The sequence below is a fragment of the Stomoxys calcitrans genome, chromosome 5 (genome assembly GCF_963082655.1).
Source record: "Stomoxys calcitrans chromosome 5, idStoCalc2.1, whole genome shotgun sequence".
Lineage (NCBI taxonomy): Eukaryota > Metazoa > Arthropoda > Insecta > Diptera > Muscidae > Stomoxys > Stomoxys calcitrans.
In genome coordinates, this window is record NC_081556.1 from 5,507,033 (window position 1) to 5,521,495 (window position 14,463).

Here is a 14,463-nt window from a genome sequence, read left to right on the forward strand (position 1 = left end):
GTTGGCAAAGGCGAGTAGCATGTGTTCTCTTGTGATAAGTGTGCCATATCTATTCACATATTAAAGAGATCACTCGATAGGCTGTCTCCTTGTCTGAAACCTCGTTTGGTATTAGATGGTTCGTAGAGATTCTTTCCTTTTCTTACTGAGGAACGCGTATCGGCAAGTGTCATCCTGCAGAGTCTTATTAATTTTGCATGGCTTGAAATACCTTTGAACGTAAAGGAGTATCGAAGGCGGCTTTATAGTCAAATGGTTAATGGTAATTATGTCATGTAATAAGGCTAGTGTAAGGGAAGTTGTTGTTGTTGTTGTAGGAGTGCATTATACACTGAGGCGGCAGCCTTTGTCAATGAAGAACTCCATCGTGTCAATCCGGTACGTACAACCGGCTGCCATGTGATTGAAGGCAGATACTCCTCGGCGAGAGTTCCCTTGAATTAGCGACTTCAGGGCTCTATAGTTACTTTGCTAGTCCATAGCCGAACTCAGAACTTGATAGATTTCCAATTGTTTTGATTCTTTGCACTCTTTCTTCAATTTTTGAAATCTTATTTTGAGACGCGTTTCTCCACTGGATTGGAGGCCACCGTAGCGCAGAGGTTAGCATGTCCGCCTATGACGCTGAACGCCTGGGTTCGAATCCTGGCGAGACCATCAGAAAAAATTTTTAGCGGTGGTTTTCCTCTCCAACATTTGTGAGGTACTATGCCATGTAAAACTTCTCTCCAAAGTGGTGTCGCACTGCGGCACGCCGTTCGGACTCGGCCATAAAAAGGAGGCCCCTTATCATTGAGCTTAAACTTGAATCGGACTGCACACATTGATATGGGAGAAGTTTGCCCCTGTTCGTTAGTGGAATGTTCATGGGCAAAAAATTTGCAATTTTGTTTCTCCACTGGATCTTTATACCGAAGTTTCTTCTCATTCTGCGTTTGCCAACAGCTTCATTTTCAAATGTTGCCCAGGAAGTTCAAACCTGTTGCAAATATTCCAATTTGTTTTTTTTTATAGAATAAAAATAATAAATTTATAAAAATTTATAATTTATAAATAATTTGGCAAAATTATTTTTCCTAGAGTTGGCAACAGTAACAATAATTCAAAAAAAGTCCTAATTCTGTGATTTGTAGTCTTTGCAAAGTGAATTCCTTTCCCGAATAGTAAAGAGATGAAGAGTAACGTTTGCAATATTAAAATATTGAATATATATATGTATGTAATAAATGTGTAAACACCTATCAACTAGAGACACCTATTATCTAATATCGGATTGTCGAGTAAAACAAATACAAAAACACTAAAAATGAAACTAAATCGTTAATGTTTGATTTTTGAATTTCAAAGTTGTCTGTTATATGTAGAGAAAAAAAGAAAACTTCACACATACACACACACACACATAAACTATTTATTTAAACAAAATAAAATTAAGTGAAAAGAATTATAACAAGAAACTTATACGAGCCTATATAAATATATAATAAAAATGAACAAAGTGGTAGGAATATGTTGTAACAGATAATAGAGCCGGCCAGCTAAGCCGCAAACAACTAAAGATACTATGACGGCAAGTCATAAACACCCACACATAATAAAACACATACATACATACATATGTAATGAATGTTAATGCTAATTATCAATATGTACAACTTAAAAATTATATAACAACAATAATAATTATTATTACTATTTAAATAAAAATAAAACAATAGAAAAAAAAGAATAAAAACAATAAAAAAAATGCTATAACTCTGATATCCAGAGAAAGATTTTAATGATGTCATTGCTGGGTCTTGGTTATCCTCAGAATAAATGAGCAATTGCCCCTGATTGTTCATTTTAAAACCAGCGCGGCATTGCATCCATGGGAAGATTTTTGTGATTTGGTAAGGCATTGCAGGGACGTTGTTGTCGCCAGAACTCCTGTCGCTTATTAAGAAATTCCACTGCCTCCTTGGCAAAGGTTGAGATATTTTCAGTGTTTGTATCGGCTCGTATCAAATCGGGATGCTTTAGTAAATTCTCCAAATATTCCTTGTCCACACACAATTCGCCCAAGAGTTTACGGGCATTTCTACGCTCCATTTCACTTTTCGTCGGCCTTGACCTATGTGGTCGAGAACTGTTTGGATGTGACTTGGGTGTATTGTCGCCCGACTTTTTCGCTTTGTTTTTAGTTGGAGCCGTTGAAGTGCCAGTTTTATTTTTAACTCCTATGGTATTCTCAATAGCCTCTTGTGTTTTTTGCACGCCCAAACGAAATGAGTTCAATTCCGGTCTGGCCCTGGCGCCTCTATGGAAGTACATAAGGCTTTGCTCGAATTGTCCTAAATAGTAAAGAGATTCGGCCTTTTGATAGATGGCTCGTATGTTGTTTTTATCTTCTGTCAAGGCCAGATTTGCGTCCACCAAAGCCTTAGAGGCTTCTCCCAAAAGCAAATAGCATTTACTACGAGAAACCAGAGCGTTAATATCAGTGTTATTAAGTTCCAAAGCCTGAAATGATAGAATGAAGTAGAAAATTCATAAATAATTAAATAACAAAAATCAAAAAACAAACTAATATCACATTAACATTAACATATTGTTTTAATAATATGTCATATATAATTTGTTTCAACCCCCAACCTTTGTAAAGAAAATAATGGCATTTTCTGGATTGGCATTTTTAATTTCCTTCAAACCCAATGCAATTATTGAACTAATGTCTCCTTCTTCAGGTATCGACAAGGCCTCATTGCGATCCTGCTTTTGCTTGATTTGCAAACTTTGCTTTATGTCGAAAAATCCAGCGGATACGGCCGCAGCTCTATCCTTATCCGTATAGAAGTCCACAAAATTTTCTTTGACCTTCTTCTTTTTGCTAAGCTCTTCGATGCGTTTACGTGCTGCTCTTAGTTCAGCTTCTATACTTATGCGATTTCGCCCTTTTCCTGCCACTGGAGCATCAGTGTCTTCAAACTTGACAGATTTTCTACGTTCACCAGCAGCAGATTTGGACTTTGGTGAAGATGGTATATGTCTGCGAGAGCCCTTTTTTTGTGGGGCTTGTTCATCGTTGAGCTCATCTTCAGTGGCTCCCAAACGAGTAAAACTTTGTAAAAGTTCCTGTTGTTTATCAATGTCCAGAAAATCTTTAAGCACATTCGACATTTTGTGCCCTTTCGCTTCACGTCACAGGAGAAAAAATTGATTGGTGAATCCTATGATAGCGAAAAAAAATTGAACTACAAAGGTTGCCTGGCTACGCAAATGTTTATATTGATGATGATATTGATAATAATAAAACACATGACACCTGCATATGTATTAGCTGCCCATTTCATTGCAGCTGCAATGCAAACCGCTCTAAACAACTTTTGTTATAAAATGCAATGCGTAAATATGGACCTGGCGTCTTACGGACAGACAGACAGTCCGTCTGTCTGTTCATGTTAACTTGTGTACAAACTACAGGTCGCAATTTTCATCCGATCTTCTTTAAATTTGGTACGGGCATGTTTTTCGACCTAGAGACGAAGCCTATTGAAATTGGAAAAAAATCGGTTCAGATTTGGATATAGCTCCCATATATATGTTCGTCCGATTTTCAGTAATAACGCAATAAAATGGTCATATATTAACCGATTCTCTCGAAATTTAGCAGGAGTGATTTTTCTTACCCTTATAAAAGGGTTTGTAGGGGGGCGAGAACTGGGACCGGTCCCTATCACCTGGGGACCTATCCCGTGACAGGTTTGGGACCTTCCCCAATTCCCGTAGGGCAGAGTTTCTTTATCTGAGGAGACGTGTTTACTCAGTTCGTAGAGCGGCATTTCCTTCAGTTCCTGATCTTACGCCACCGATTTGTTACTGAACCACCGATTTGTTACTGAAATCTGTGCAAAATTTCAAGCGGCTAGCTCTACGCGTTCGCACGGACATGGCTAGTTCGAATTTCGAGACGATCAAGAATATATATACTTTATGGGGTCCTAGATCAATATTTCGATGTGTTACAAACGGAATGACTAGATTAGTATACCCCCATCCTATGGTGGTAGGTATAAAAAATCAAACAATTTTCTCAAAATTCATAGGAGTGCGATTTCTTGAAATCGTTTAAGGGTCATGTTGCATTTGATGGCTTCTATATAAAAAAAAAAAAAAATAAATTTATGACGCTAAGCCTATACATTAAAATGCTCTTTTCCTCGCAAAATGCTCATAAAATATTGAGAAACATTTGTTTTTGTTGAAATACAGTGGCTTATTAAATAAAAAGAAAATTTCTTACCGATTTTTTTTTTCAAATTTTTAAACAATTTTACTTATTTTTTAAAAATTTTTGTTAAAAATAATTTAAGATTACTACGTCAATATAAATGCTTTAAACATTGAATAAATGAAACTTTATTAAAATCGGACTGGGAAATCGCGGGTCAGGCGTTAATGAAATATTGATGGGAATATTTGTATTTAATTTGCATGCGAATATATTTACCTTTCATGCAAGTCAAATAGTGACTGTGGTGACATCTATTGCTATTTTTGTGGTTCATGTCTAGGCTGCATTAAACGTTTTTTAAACAAAATAAAAGGAGTTTCGCACAAACAGATTTGTCGTTCAAATAAACTGATACGGAGAAAATGTTCTTAAATTATGTTGATATATAGTCTCCCTAAAATGTATCGATTTTATGCAATAACAGGCGATAACACGAACACTACAGTTTGTACAACATTATTACTTAAAGTGCTATCAGACAGTATGTAACGGTCTACAAAGATAAAAAAATCGTAAAAAATGTTCAATTAAAAATTTATTTGAAAATAAAATCGTTTGCAATTAAACAATTCATTAATTCAATAATTTTTTAATTTTAATTGAATACGAGTTTGATTCAATTGCAGTCTTGAAAGAAATTTTTGCCAACTTCAGCTAAAAAAATTAGATCAATTAAAAAACTACTTGAAAATTTCAATCATTTTTATACCTACCACCATAGGATGGGGGTATACTAATCTAGTCATTCCGTTTGTAGCACATCGAAATATTTGTCTAAGACCCCATAAAGTATATATATTCTTGATCGTCATGATATTTTAAGTCGATCGAGCCATGTCCGTCCGTCTTTCTGTCGAAATCACGACAGAGGTCGAACGCGTAAAGCTAGCCGCTTGAAATTTTGCACAGATACTGAATATCGATGTCGGTCGTTGGGAATTGCAAATGGATCATATCGGTTCAGATTTAGATATAGCTCCAATACAAACCGATCTTCCGATTTGACTTCATGAGACCTTACAAGCCGCAATTTTCGTACGATTTTGCTGAAATTTTGCACATAGTTAGTCTGTTATGACTTTCAACAACTTGTGTCTAGTATGGGTCTATAACCGGAGATAGCTCCCATATAAACCGATCTCCCGATTGAGCCATTCTTGAGCCATTACAAGCCGCAATTTTTGTCCGATTTAGCTTAAATTGAGCATGTAGTGTTTTGTTATGTTATTAAACAACTGTGCTTAGTACGGTCCAAATCGGTCTACAACCTGCTAAAGCTCCTATAAAAACCGATCTTGAAATTTTGCATAGGTCATTTTGGTATGACTTCCAACAACTGTGCCAAGTATGGTCTAAATCGGTTGCTAACCTGATATAGCTGTCATATAAACCTATCCCCAATTTGACACTCTGAGCAATTGGAGGACTCAATTTTTACTCGATTAGTCTGAAATTTTGGAAGTGGTACTTTTCTATGACTTCTAACAGCAATGACAAGTACGGTCCACATCTTCCAATAACTTAATCTTGCTCATATATATATTGACAAAGTCTTTCAAAGAACTTCGTTTTTGTCCAATCATCACGAAATTTTGTACAAATCACTTTTGTGGCCCAAGGACGCTCGCTATATATAGCTCCCATATATATCGCCCGATTTGCGCTTAAATGGCTGTAATAACTACAATTTGCAACCGATCTGCACACAATTTGGCACGGATTGTTTTCTTGCTGATTTTAATATATGTGGAGGGTTTCATCAATCGGTTCAGATTTAGATATAGCTCCCATATATATGTATCGCCCGATTTGCACTTTAATGGGCATAGTAACAACAATTTTCAACCGATCTGCACAAAATTTGGCCCGGACTGTTTTGTTACTGATTTTAACATATCTGCAGGATTTCATTAAAATCGGTTCAGTTTTAGATACAGCTGTCATATATATGTATCGCCCGATTTGCACTTTAAAAGCCGTAGTTACTACAATTTTCAACCGATCTGCATAAAATTTGGTATGGATGATTTTGTTACCGATGTTAAAATATCTGCAAGATTTCATAAAAATCGGTTCAGCTTTAGATATAGCTGTCATATATATGTATCGCCCGATTTGCACTTTAATGGCCGTAGTAACTACAATTTTCAACCGATCTGCACAAACTTTGACATCGATGATTTTGTTACCGATCTTAATACATACGCAAGATTTCATAAAAATCGGTTCAGATTTAGATATAGCTCCCATATATATGTATCGCCCGATTTTCACTTAAATGGCCGTAGTAGATACAATTTTCAACCGATCTGCACAAAATTTGGCATGGATGATTTTGTTACCGATATTAAAATATCTGCAAGATTTCATCAAAATCGGCTCAGATTTGGATATAGCTGTCATATATATGTATCGCCCGATTTGCACTTTAATGGCCATAGTTACTACAATTTTCAACCGATATGCACAAAATTTGGCACAGGTGGTTTTGTTACTAAGCTTAACCTATCTGCAAGATTTCGTCAATATCGGTTAAGATTTGGATAAAGCTCCTATATATATTTATTGCCGGATTTGCACTTATGTGGCCGTAGTAACAACAATTTTCAAACGATCTGTTTGAAAAAATTCGGTCAGATTTAGATATAGCTCTGATATACATATATCTATTGCCCGAATTTATAATTGTAGGGTTGGTGTGGGGTATTATATAGTCGGCTCCGCCCGACTTTTGCCTTTCCTTACTGTTTTTTTTTTTTAATTTTTGTTCATAATTATTCTTTTAGTTTACATTTTAGCTGTCATTAAATAACATTTTTTTTTATTTTTTCTTTGTAATATAATTCTTTTCTTTATATGCCGAATACATCTCACTGATACACTTACTGGTGAATTAAACTTCGGCATCTTTCGAATCGTAATTTTCTATAGCTTAAATCATTCTACATACATATTCAATTTCAGCTTTGAGATTTTTTTCTTTGGAAAATATTCACATTTGGCTTTACCTGATTGTAGCCCACCAATGCCTTTTCATATTCTCTAGATTTCATGTGATTTTTTGACTGGTCACAAAATAATTTGATGTTTTGTTCGATTTCTTCGATTGTATCCTCTTTAGGTTTTTTACGCGGCATTGTGTGTTAGTTTTTTTTTAATATTATGTGTAAAATATTTCTAGATTTTTCACTTGTATCCGTTTCCGTTTCCTTAGACGTATCCGTATCCGTTGTTTGTCATACCAGTTACAAACAGAAACCAACAACCTTCATGTTTGCCTTTCAATGTGCAACTAAAACGTTGTTCTAGCTTTTTAAGTTTTTTTTTTTTGTTGTTTTCGATTATTCGACAGTTTCGTAAATGTTTGCGTTTTTTCTTTAGGTAGGCTAAATTCAAAGGAGTAAGAAAAAGTATGGGGGAGTTTAAGTACGACGACATGCAATTTAAAAAAGCGCCTAAGAATGTCGTTTGTTCGTTGGTTTCCTTGAACGTTGGTTTGTTTTGTGGCTTTGATTAATGTAAATAGACCTTAATTAATATGCCATTTAAGCAAATATCCAACTTCAAAACAACCCCTTGCGTACATACGTTAAATAATTAAATAAATACATAGGCAGGATCATTAGTTTCCAGGCTAAAATAATGACCTGAAAACATATGAAGGCAATTTTAAATAGAGCATAACGCATAAGCATTATAAAGCAGGAATAAGATATTAGCAAGATTCCATTATAATGGAATGCGTTCGAAGGTTCCTTTTTTTTTAATGTATTAAGAACTTACATTATAAGGAAGAAGGTGGCACAAGGCACGCCACAAGGGGGCATTTTATCGCCATGGATGCTGACTGAGGTGGGTTTGAACTCGTCTGCGATGTTGTACTACTTCTAAGGGGTAAGGATCCGAACGAGCTATGCTGAAGGTCCGAAAGGGTCTTGAATATGGCATATGACTGGGCTAGACCCAGAGGTCTCAATGTTAACCCAGAGAAGACTGAAATATGCCTGTTCACGAGGAAGACGAAGGTGGACCAATTTAAAGCATCACGTTTCCTCAATAAGACGATTTCGACATCTGACAAGGTCAAATACTTAGGTATGATCTTGGACAAGAAACTGAATTGGAAGTGTCACATTCAGGAGCGTACTGAGAAGGCTCACAGATGTTGGACACTATGTAGGCTCGAAATGGGGTCTAAATCCGAGGATAGTCCTCGGAGGAATGTGATTATGTGAATGTGACCAATACTTACTTACGCCTCAGTAGTTTGGTGGACTGCTATGGAGAAAAAGTGCAACATAAGGACCATATAACAGGTTCAGAGAACATGTTGTCTTGGCATAGGCGGAGCGATGAGGACCACGCCCACTAGGGCACTGAAGACTATTCTAGATATCTGACCCATTGACATACAGATTAAGTGTGGGGCAGCCACTGCGGCTGTGAGACTTAAAGCGATGGGAGAATGGATTGAGGATGGGAGCGGCTCATACCAAAGGGGTTTATTCGGGGCGACGATAGGAAACCTGGAAGGGAAGGGAAGAGGTTTCCGGTCGTATAGTCGAACAGTCTTGCAGTGTAAGAAGGAGATTAACGCCTTCTCTGAGGATGGCAAAATCCGCATCGTTTGGCTGCCGGGCCATAACGGAGTAAGGGGGAATGTAAAGGCAGACGATTTGGCGGTGATGGCCAGAGGACTGCCCTCAATAAACTTGGTTAACCCGAAGCCTTTCGGGTCGATGCAGTCCGAGTTAAGGAAGTGGGCGACGAATGTGCATACAACATTGTGGAACAGCGAAACGGTCGGTAGGACGGCGAAAATCCTATCGTGAGAAGACGAGGCTCTTACTGAAAGTAAGCAAGAAGGAGGTCAGTAAAGTTAAGTAAAAAGATAAAAAAAATAAGAATAGCATATTGATATTTCTTATAACATTGGCCTACGGCCGTTAGTCTACTATTCAAATGCTATAAATCTGTGATAGATTTTCATAGTTTAGAAGTTGAACTCGTCAGGAGGTCAGTGTAGCTATTGGTATCATAATGGGACACATAGGACTACGAGCTTATGTAAAATTGGAGCGACAAGTGATAGCATGTCTAGGGCATGCGGGGAAGATGATGAGACGTTGGAGCATTTCCTTTGTCATTGCCCGGCTTACGCGTCTAACAGATACCTGCACTTAGGTGGGGACACAATACCAGACATGAACCAACTTAGGGGAGTAGTATTGAAAACAATTAAGGATTTTGTAAGTAGCACGGAATTCCTTACTTAAAATTTTCTTTTTAGAGGTTACTTTATAGTTTTTAGGGCGCACAACCATCCCATTACTGGCTTAGGTGTATGCCCATAGTGTCATGGGGCGGATTAATATCTGCACCCTCTTTTCAACCTAACTTAACCTATTCTCTCGAAATTTGGCAAGAATTTTTTGGCAAGGATTTTTTCTTGACTCCTAGTATTATTGGTGAATTTCATAGAAATCGGTTCAGATTTAGATATAGCTGCCATATATGTTTATCTCCCGATTTTCACTTCTAAACCCCCTGCAAGCGTATTTATGGACCAATCTTGCCAAAATTGTGCACAACGCTTTCCGCGACGACTATCACAATATCTATAGAGTTTGGTCGAAATCGTTTCAGATTTGAATGTAGCTCCCACATATATGTTCGTCCGATTTTGAGAAATATTGTAATAAAGTGTTCATTTGTAAACCGAATCTTTCGAAATTTGGCAGGAAGGATTTTTCTCTTAACTCCTAGTATAACTGGTGTACTTTATAGAAATCGGTTCAGATTTGGATATAGACCCCCTATATATGTTCGTCCGTTTTTGAGAAATATTGCAATAAAGTGCTCATTTGTTAACCGAATCTCTCGAAATTTGGTAGAAAGGTTTTTCTTATGACTCCTAGTAGTACTGGTGAATTTCATAGAAATCGGTTCAGATTTAGATATAGCTGCCATATATGTATATCGCCCGATTTTCACTTCTAGAGCCATTGCAAGCGTATTTATTCACCAATCTTACCAAAATTTTGCCCAACGCTTTCCTTGAGGACTACCAACATATTTCAGAAGTTTGCTCAAAATCGGTTCAGATTTAGATATAGCTCCCATATATATGTTCGTCCGATTTTGAGAAATATTGCAAATAATTGCTCATTTGTTAAGCGCTTCTCTCGAAATTTGGCAGGAAGTATTTCCAATGGGATATTTACAATGGGATAGATATAAGAATATAAAAACTAGGACAAAGGAAATACACTCAGCGAAATTAAATAAAATAAGATCGGATAAATTCTCGAAACATAATCTACGGTTCAATGACAATTGGTTTGTCAATAAAACAGAAGTAACATTTCCGACAGAGTGTAAATGGCTACTATCTATGGGGTCAAAATTTGCACTCCCAGTCAACAAAGACAATTTTGCACCAGTTCCACTTATCGCGGACATTGAACAGTGGGTGCAGAATATAGATGACGTCCGGGAGAAAGAAACAGCTAGGTCCAAAATAGCTAATAGAATTACGAATTTTAAGCGAAGCATGAGAAATGATGACAGAGAGAAATTCATATTAGGAATCTATGAAGAAACAAAGGAGATAATTGATGCAAACAGAGACACGATTATGGTCACAACTGCAGACAAGGGGAACAAAACAGTAGTCATGTCAAAGAAGGAATATCACCAGAAGATGAACCAATTACTTGCGGATAAAACAACCTATAGACCAATCGACGTGGATCCTACGGAGAAACTCCAAAAAGTTAACAATAAAATTATCATGGAACTATTCAAAAGTAAACATATAACAAAATGGGAAAAAACTAAATTAGACAGCATTTCACCGCAATCGCCAGAACTATACGGACTGCCGAAAATTCATAAGGATGGCACTCCCCTCCGGCCTATATCTTCGTCAATGAACGTCCCCTGCTATGCTCTTTCGAAACACATTGGAAACATACTAAAAACTATAATTTCGACGGAATACAATGTTAAAAACTCTCTAGAACTGAAACAACAACTCGGATCTATCACTTTGGATAAAGATGACATTATCGTCTCCTTCGACGTGGTATCGTTATTTACTAACATACCGATATATCTAGCCATTAAGAAAATTATGGATAAATGGGATACACTTCGGGTTAATACCACCATTCCAAGACAGACATTCCTCAAAATTCTCAATTTCTGCCTGAAAGATAACAATTACTTCACGTATGCTGGAAAACTTTACCAACAAACTTATGGTATGCCAATGGGGAACCCACTCTCACCAACGATTGCGGATATTGTACTTGACACCCTTTTGGACGACGTAATGGACGAACTGCAGAGTATGAACATAACGGTAAAATTTATAGTGAAGTATGTAGACGACCTGTTCGCGGTGATAAACAAAAAAGATGAAACAACGATAATGAAATTAATGAACGCGTATCACAACAAATTAAAATTTACGATAGAAAAGGAAACTCGTGCAGAGTTACCGTTCCTGGATATGAAGATAATAAGAAATGGAAATACGTTAATAACAAACTGGTACGCGAAACCAACAGCATCGGGAAGAATGATTAATTATAACTCTACGCAACCACACAGCACGAAAATTAATACGGCCAAGAACTTCATCCACAAAGTTCTACTGTTAAGCGATGAACGTTTCAAAGCAGACAACATAAATAAAATACAACAAATTTTAAAACAGAACAATTATCCAATGGCATTAATAAATAATTTAATTCGCGACGTCACCAACGGATCCAAACGACCCCATGAAGAAAAAGCATCAACGACGAAAAAATTTTACAGTGTACCGTACATCCCTAAGCTTACCGACCGCGCATCTTTGGGAAATATCATACTTGACGAAAACTCAACAACAGCATATAAATCAAACAAAACTCTAAACCAAATATTCAAGAAAAAAGGAACAACAACCAAAACAGACAAACTCAAACTAAGCAACGTCGTATACGAAATTACGTGTGATGGAGATCAACAAGAAAAATGCAACAAAAAATATGTGGGAACCACCAGACGCACACTAGGCACTAGGTTGGCTGAGCACGAAGCCGACATAAGAAAAGGGAGACAATCGACAGCACTAGCACAACATATAAAAGAGAGCGGACATGCGGCAAACTTTAAGACAGTAAGAGTACTTGACAGTGAGAAAATAGAGAACAAGCGATACACATTAGAGAGCCTACGGATTCAACAAAGACTTAAAGAGTCGATAAACACCAAAGAAGACAAAGACAACACTAAGCTGCAGTATTCCATTGCAATAACTTGAAAACGACTGTTCTGTGATATTAGTAATAAGTTTAGACTTTATATACTTCCCTCAAAGTGCAATTATTTATATTATTATATTTTCTGTGTCGTGGTGTCCAGTTTTTATAGTAATATAAGTAATTCAACGAAGATGTAAAATTAATCGTAAGTCTAAATGAAAAAACTAAGCAATACAAAACATATACTTTATACAAGAATACTTTAAACAGGAACTTCAATAAACTCTGTCCTGATGAAGTTGGAAAAAATAACCAACGAAACGTCGAGAGAAAAAATGAAAACGATTTGTTTTATTTAAAAAATCCTCAACCTGACCAAAAAAGCCCATCAACAAAACAAAAAAACATTAAATATTCACATTGGTCATCAAAAACACAAAAACAAAGTATTTCCTTATGATTCTTAGTACTATTGGTGAATTTCATAGAAATCGGTTCAGATTTGGATATAGCTGCCATATATATGTCCGTCCGATTTTGAGAAATATTGCAAATATGTGCTCATTTGTTAACCATAGTTATTACAGTTTGAACATATTTTCTCGAAATTTGATACGGATTGTTTAACAACCCATCTGAAAACATCCGTTGAGCCCCATCGAAGTGGTTCAGAATTAGATATAGCTCCCACTTAGTGCCTATAGGGTAGGTGTAGGGTATTATACAGTCGGCGCCGCCCGACTTTTGCCTTTCCTTACTGAGTTTTTTTGTATTAATTGTCTTATTTTTCAGCAATTTTTTAATTTGAAACATTTGTTTTCCAATTTTGTTCTAAGGACATCACATCGAACACCACAATTAACCACATAAAATACTTGCGTGCTCATATAGTGTTTTTTTTTGCTTTATATGTAAATAATGTGTATGCAAACACATTACATACAAATTTTGTTGTGTTCATGTAGCATTGTTACTAATTTGTTTGGTATCATTTTTATGAGCTCAAATAAATTGGTTGATAACATGTTTGAGTTTTATTGGTTGTTTTTTTTTTTTGTTATTGTTGTTTCATGAAGTTTAACCTTATAAACAAATGTCATGCAGAATTCGCATTTGATATTTAACAAACAAAAATCGTTATTTATTGATATTATGGCAGGTAGACAGACAATTTGTTTGATTAACAAAATCATTGGCAACGTCCTACATATGGTAGTTTTAGCAATAAATTCTATAGTGGGCGGACATGTGTGAGTATTCCCGAAATTTTTTAAATTGCTAACAACGGCCAATGAGTAACTAACAAACGATTATTAAGCATTCAAATTGAATGATGTCATTTTTTTGTATCCAAAAATTATTTTTAAGGCTAATACGGACCAGTACTGGTATTTTACATTTTTGTCTAAAAGTAATTGTCTCTGTAGGTGGTAGAGAACTTTATAAGAGATGGAGTGATGTGATCACAAGTTTTGTACATTAAACTGGAGATTGTGACGGCAATGTACAAAATATCCTACATGGATTTTAAATGCAAAAGCTTTTGAAGTTCGGCTTGAGCGAATCTTATATGTACTCTATCATGTGGGAGCTATATCCAAATCTGGATCGATTTCTTTGAAATTCACAAGTAAAAACGGGAGTCATAAGAGAATCGCTAGTGCAAAATTTCGTGAGAATCAGTTGTAAAATGACCAAAATGACCAAATCTGAACCGATTTTTATGAAATTTACCACCTATGTGGGGAGTCATAAGAAAATCCCTCGTTCAAAATTTCCTGAGAATCGGTAGGCAAATAACGATGTTATTACAATCCAACGAACATTGAAAGAGTTGGGGTGACCAGATTAATTAATTTGTATCTCTTACAAATATGGCTGTCCCAAAATTTCCTTTGTAGGGTACAAAGGTGATGAAATAAAGAACATTTTGAA

General features: G+C 36.2%; 3 protein-coding genes across 4 annotated transcripts in view; 2 read left to right on the plus strand and 1 right to left on the minus strand.

Moving 5' to 3' along the window:
• LOC106094686 (synaptojanin-1) overlaps positions 1-14,463 on the plus strand; it is a 78,500-nt gene that overhangs the window by 11,211 nt on the left and 52,826 nt on the right. The gene's annotated exons all lie outside the window — the stretch shown is intronic.
• On the minus strand, positions 1,393-7,470 carry LOC106094785 (outer dynein arm-docking complex subunit 4). Of its 2 annotated transcripts, none has more exons than XM_013262034.2 (2): positions 7,282-7,470; positions 1,393-2,502 (listed from the first exon to the last, which is right to left on the minus strand). In XM_013262034.2, exons 1-2 carry the CDS (start codon positions 7,408-7,410, stop codon positions 1,846-1,848), a joined length of 786 nt encoding a protein of 261 aa, XP_013117488.1. In that variant the 5' UTR covers positions 7,411-7,470; the 3' UTR covers positions 1,393-1,845. The 2 variants fall into 2 exon arrangements, with proteins under 2 accessions (XP_013117488.1, XP_013117482.2); XM_013262028.2 differs by lacking the exon at positions 7,282-7,470 and adding an exon at positions 2,635-3,199.
• LOC131997718 (uncharacterized) lies at positions 10,530-12,870 on the plus strand. The gene has a single exon (XM_059369112.1). The coding sequence runs from the start codon at positions 10,668-10,670 to the stop codon at positions 12,585-12,587; it is 1,920 nt and encodes a 639-aa protein (XP_059225095.1). The 5' UTR covers positions 10,530-10,667; the 3' UTR covers positions 12,588-12,870.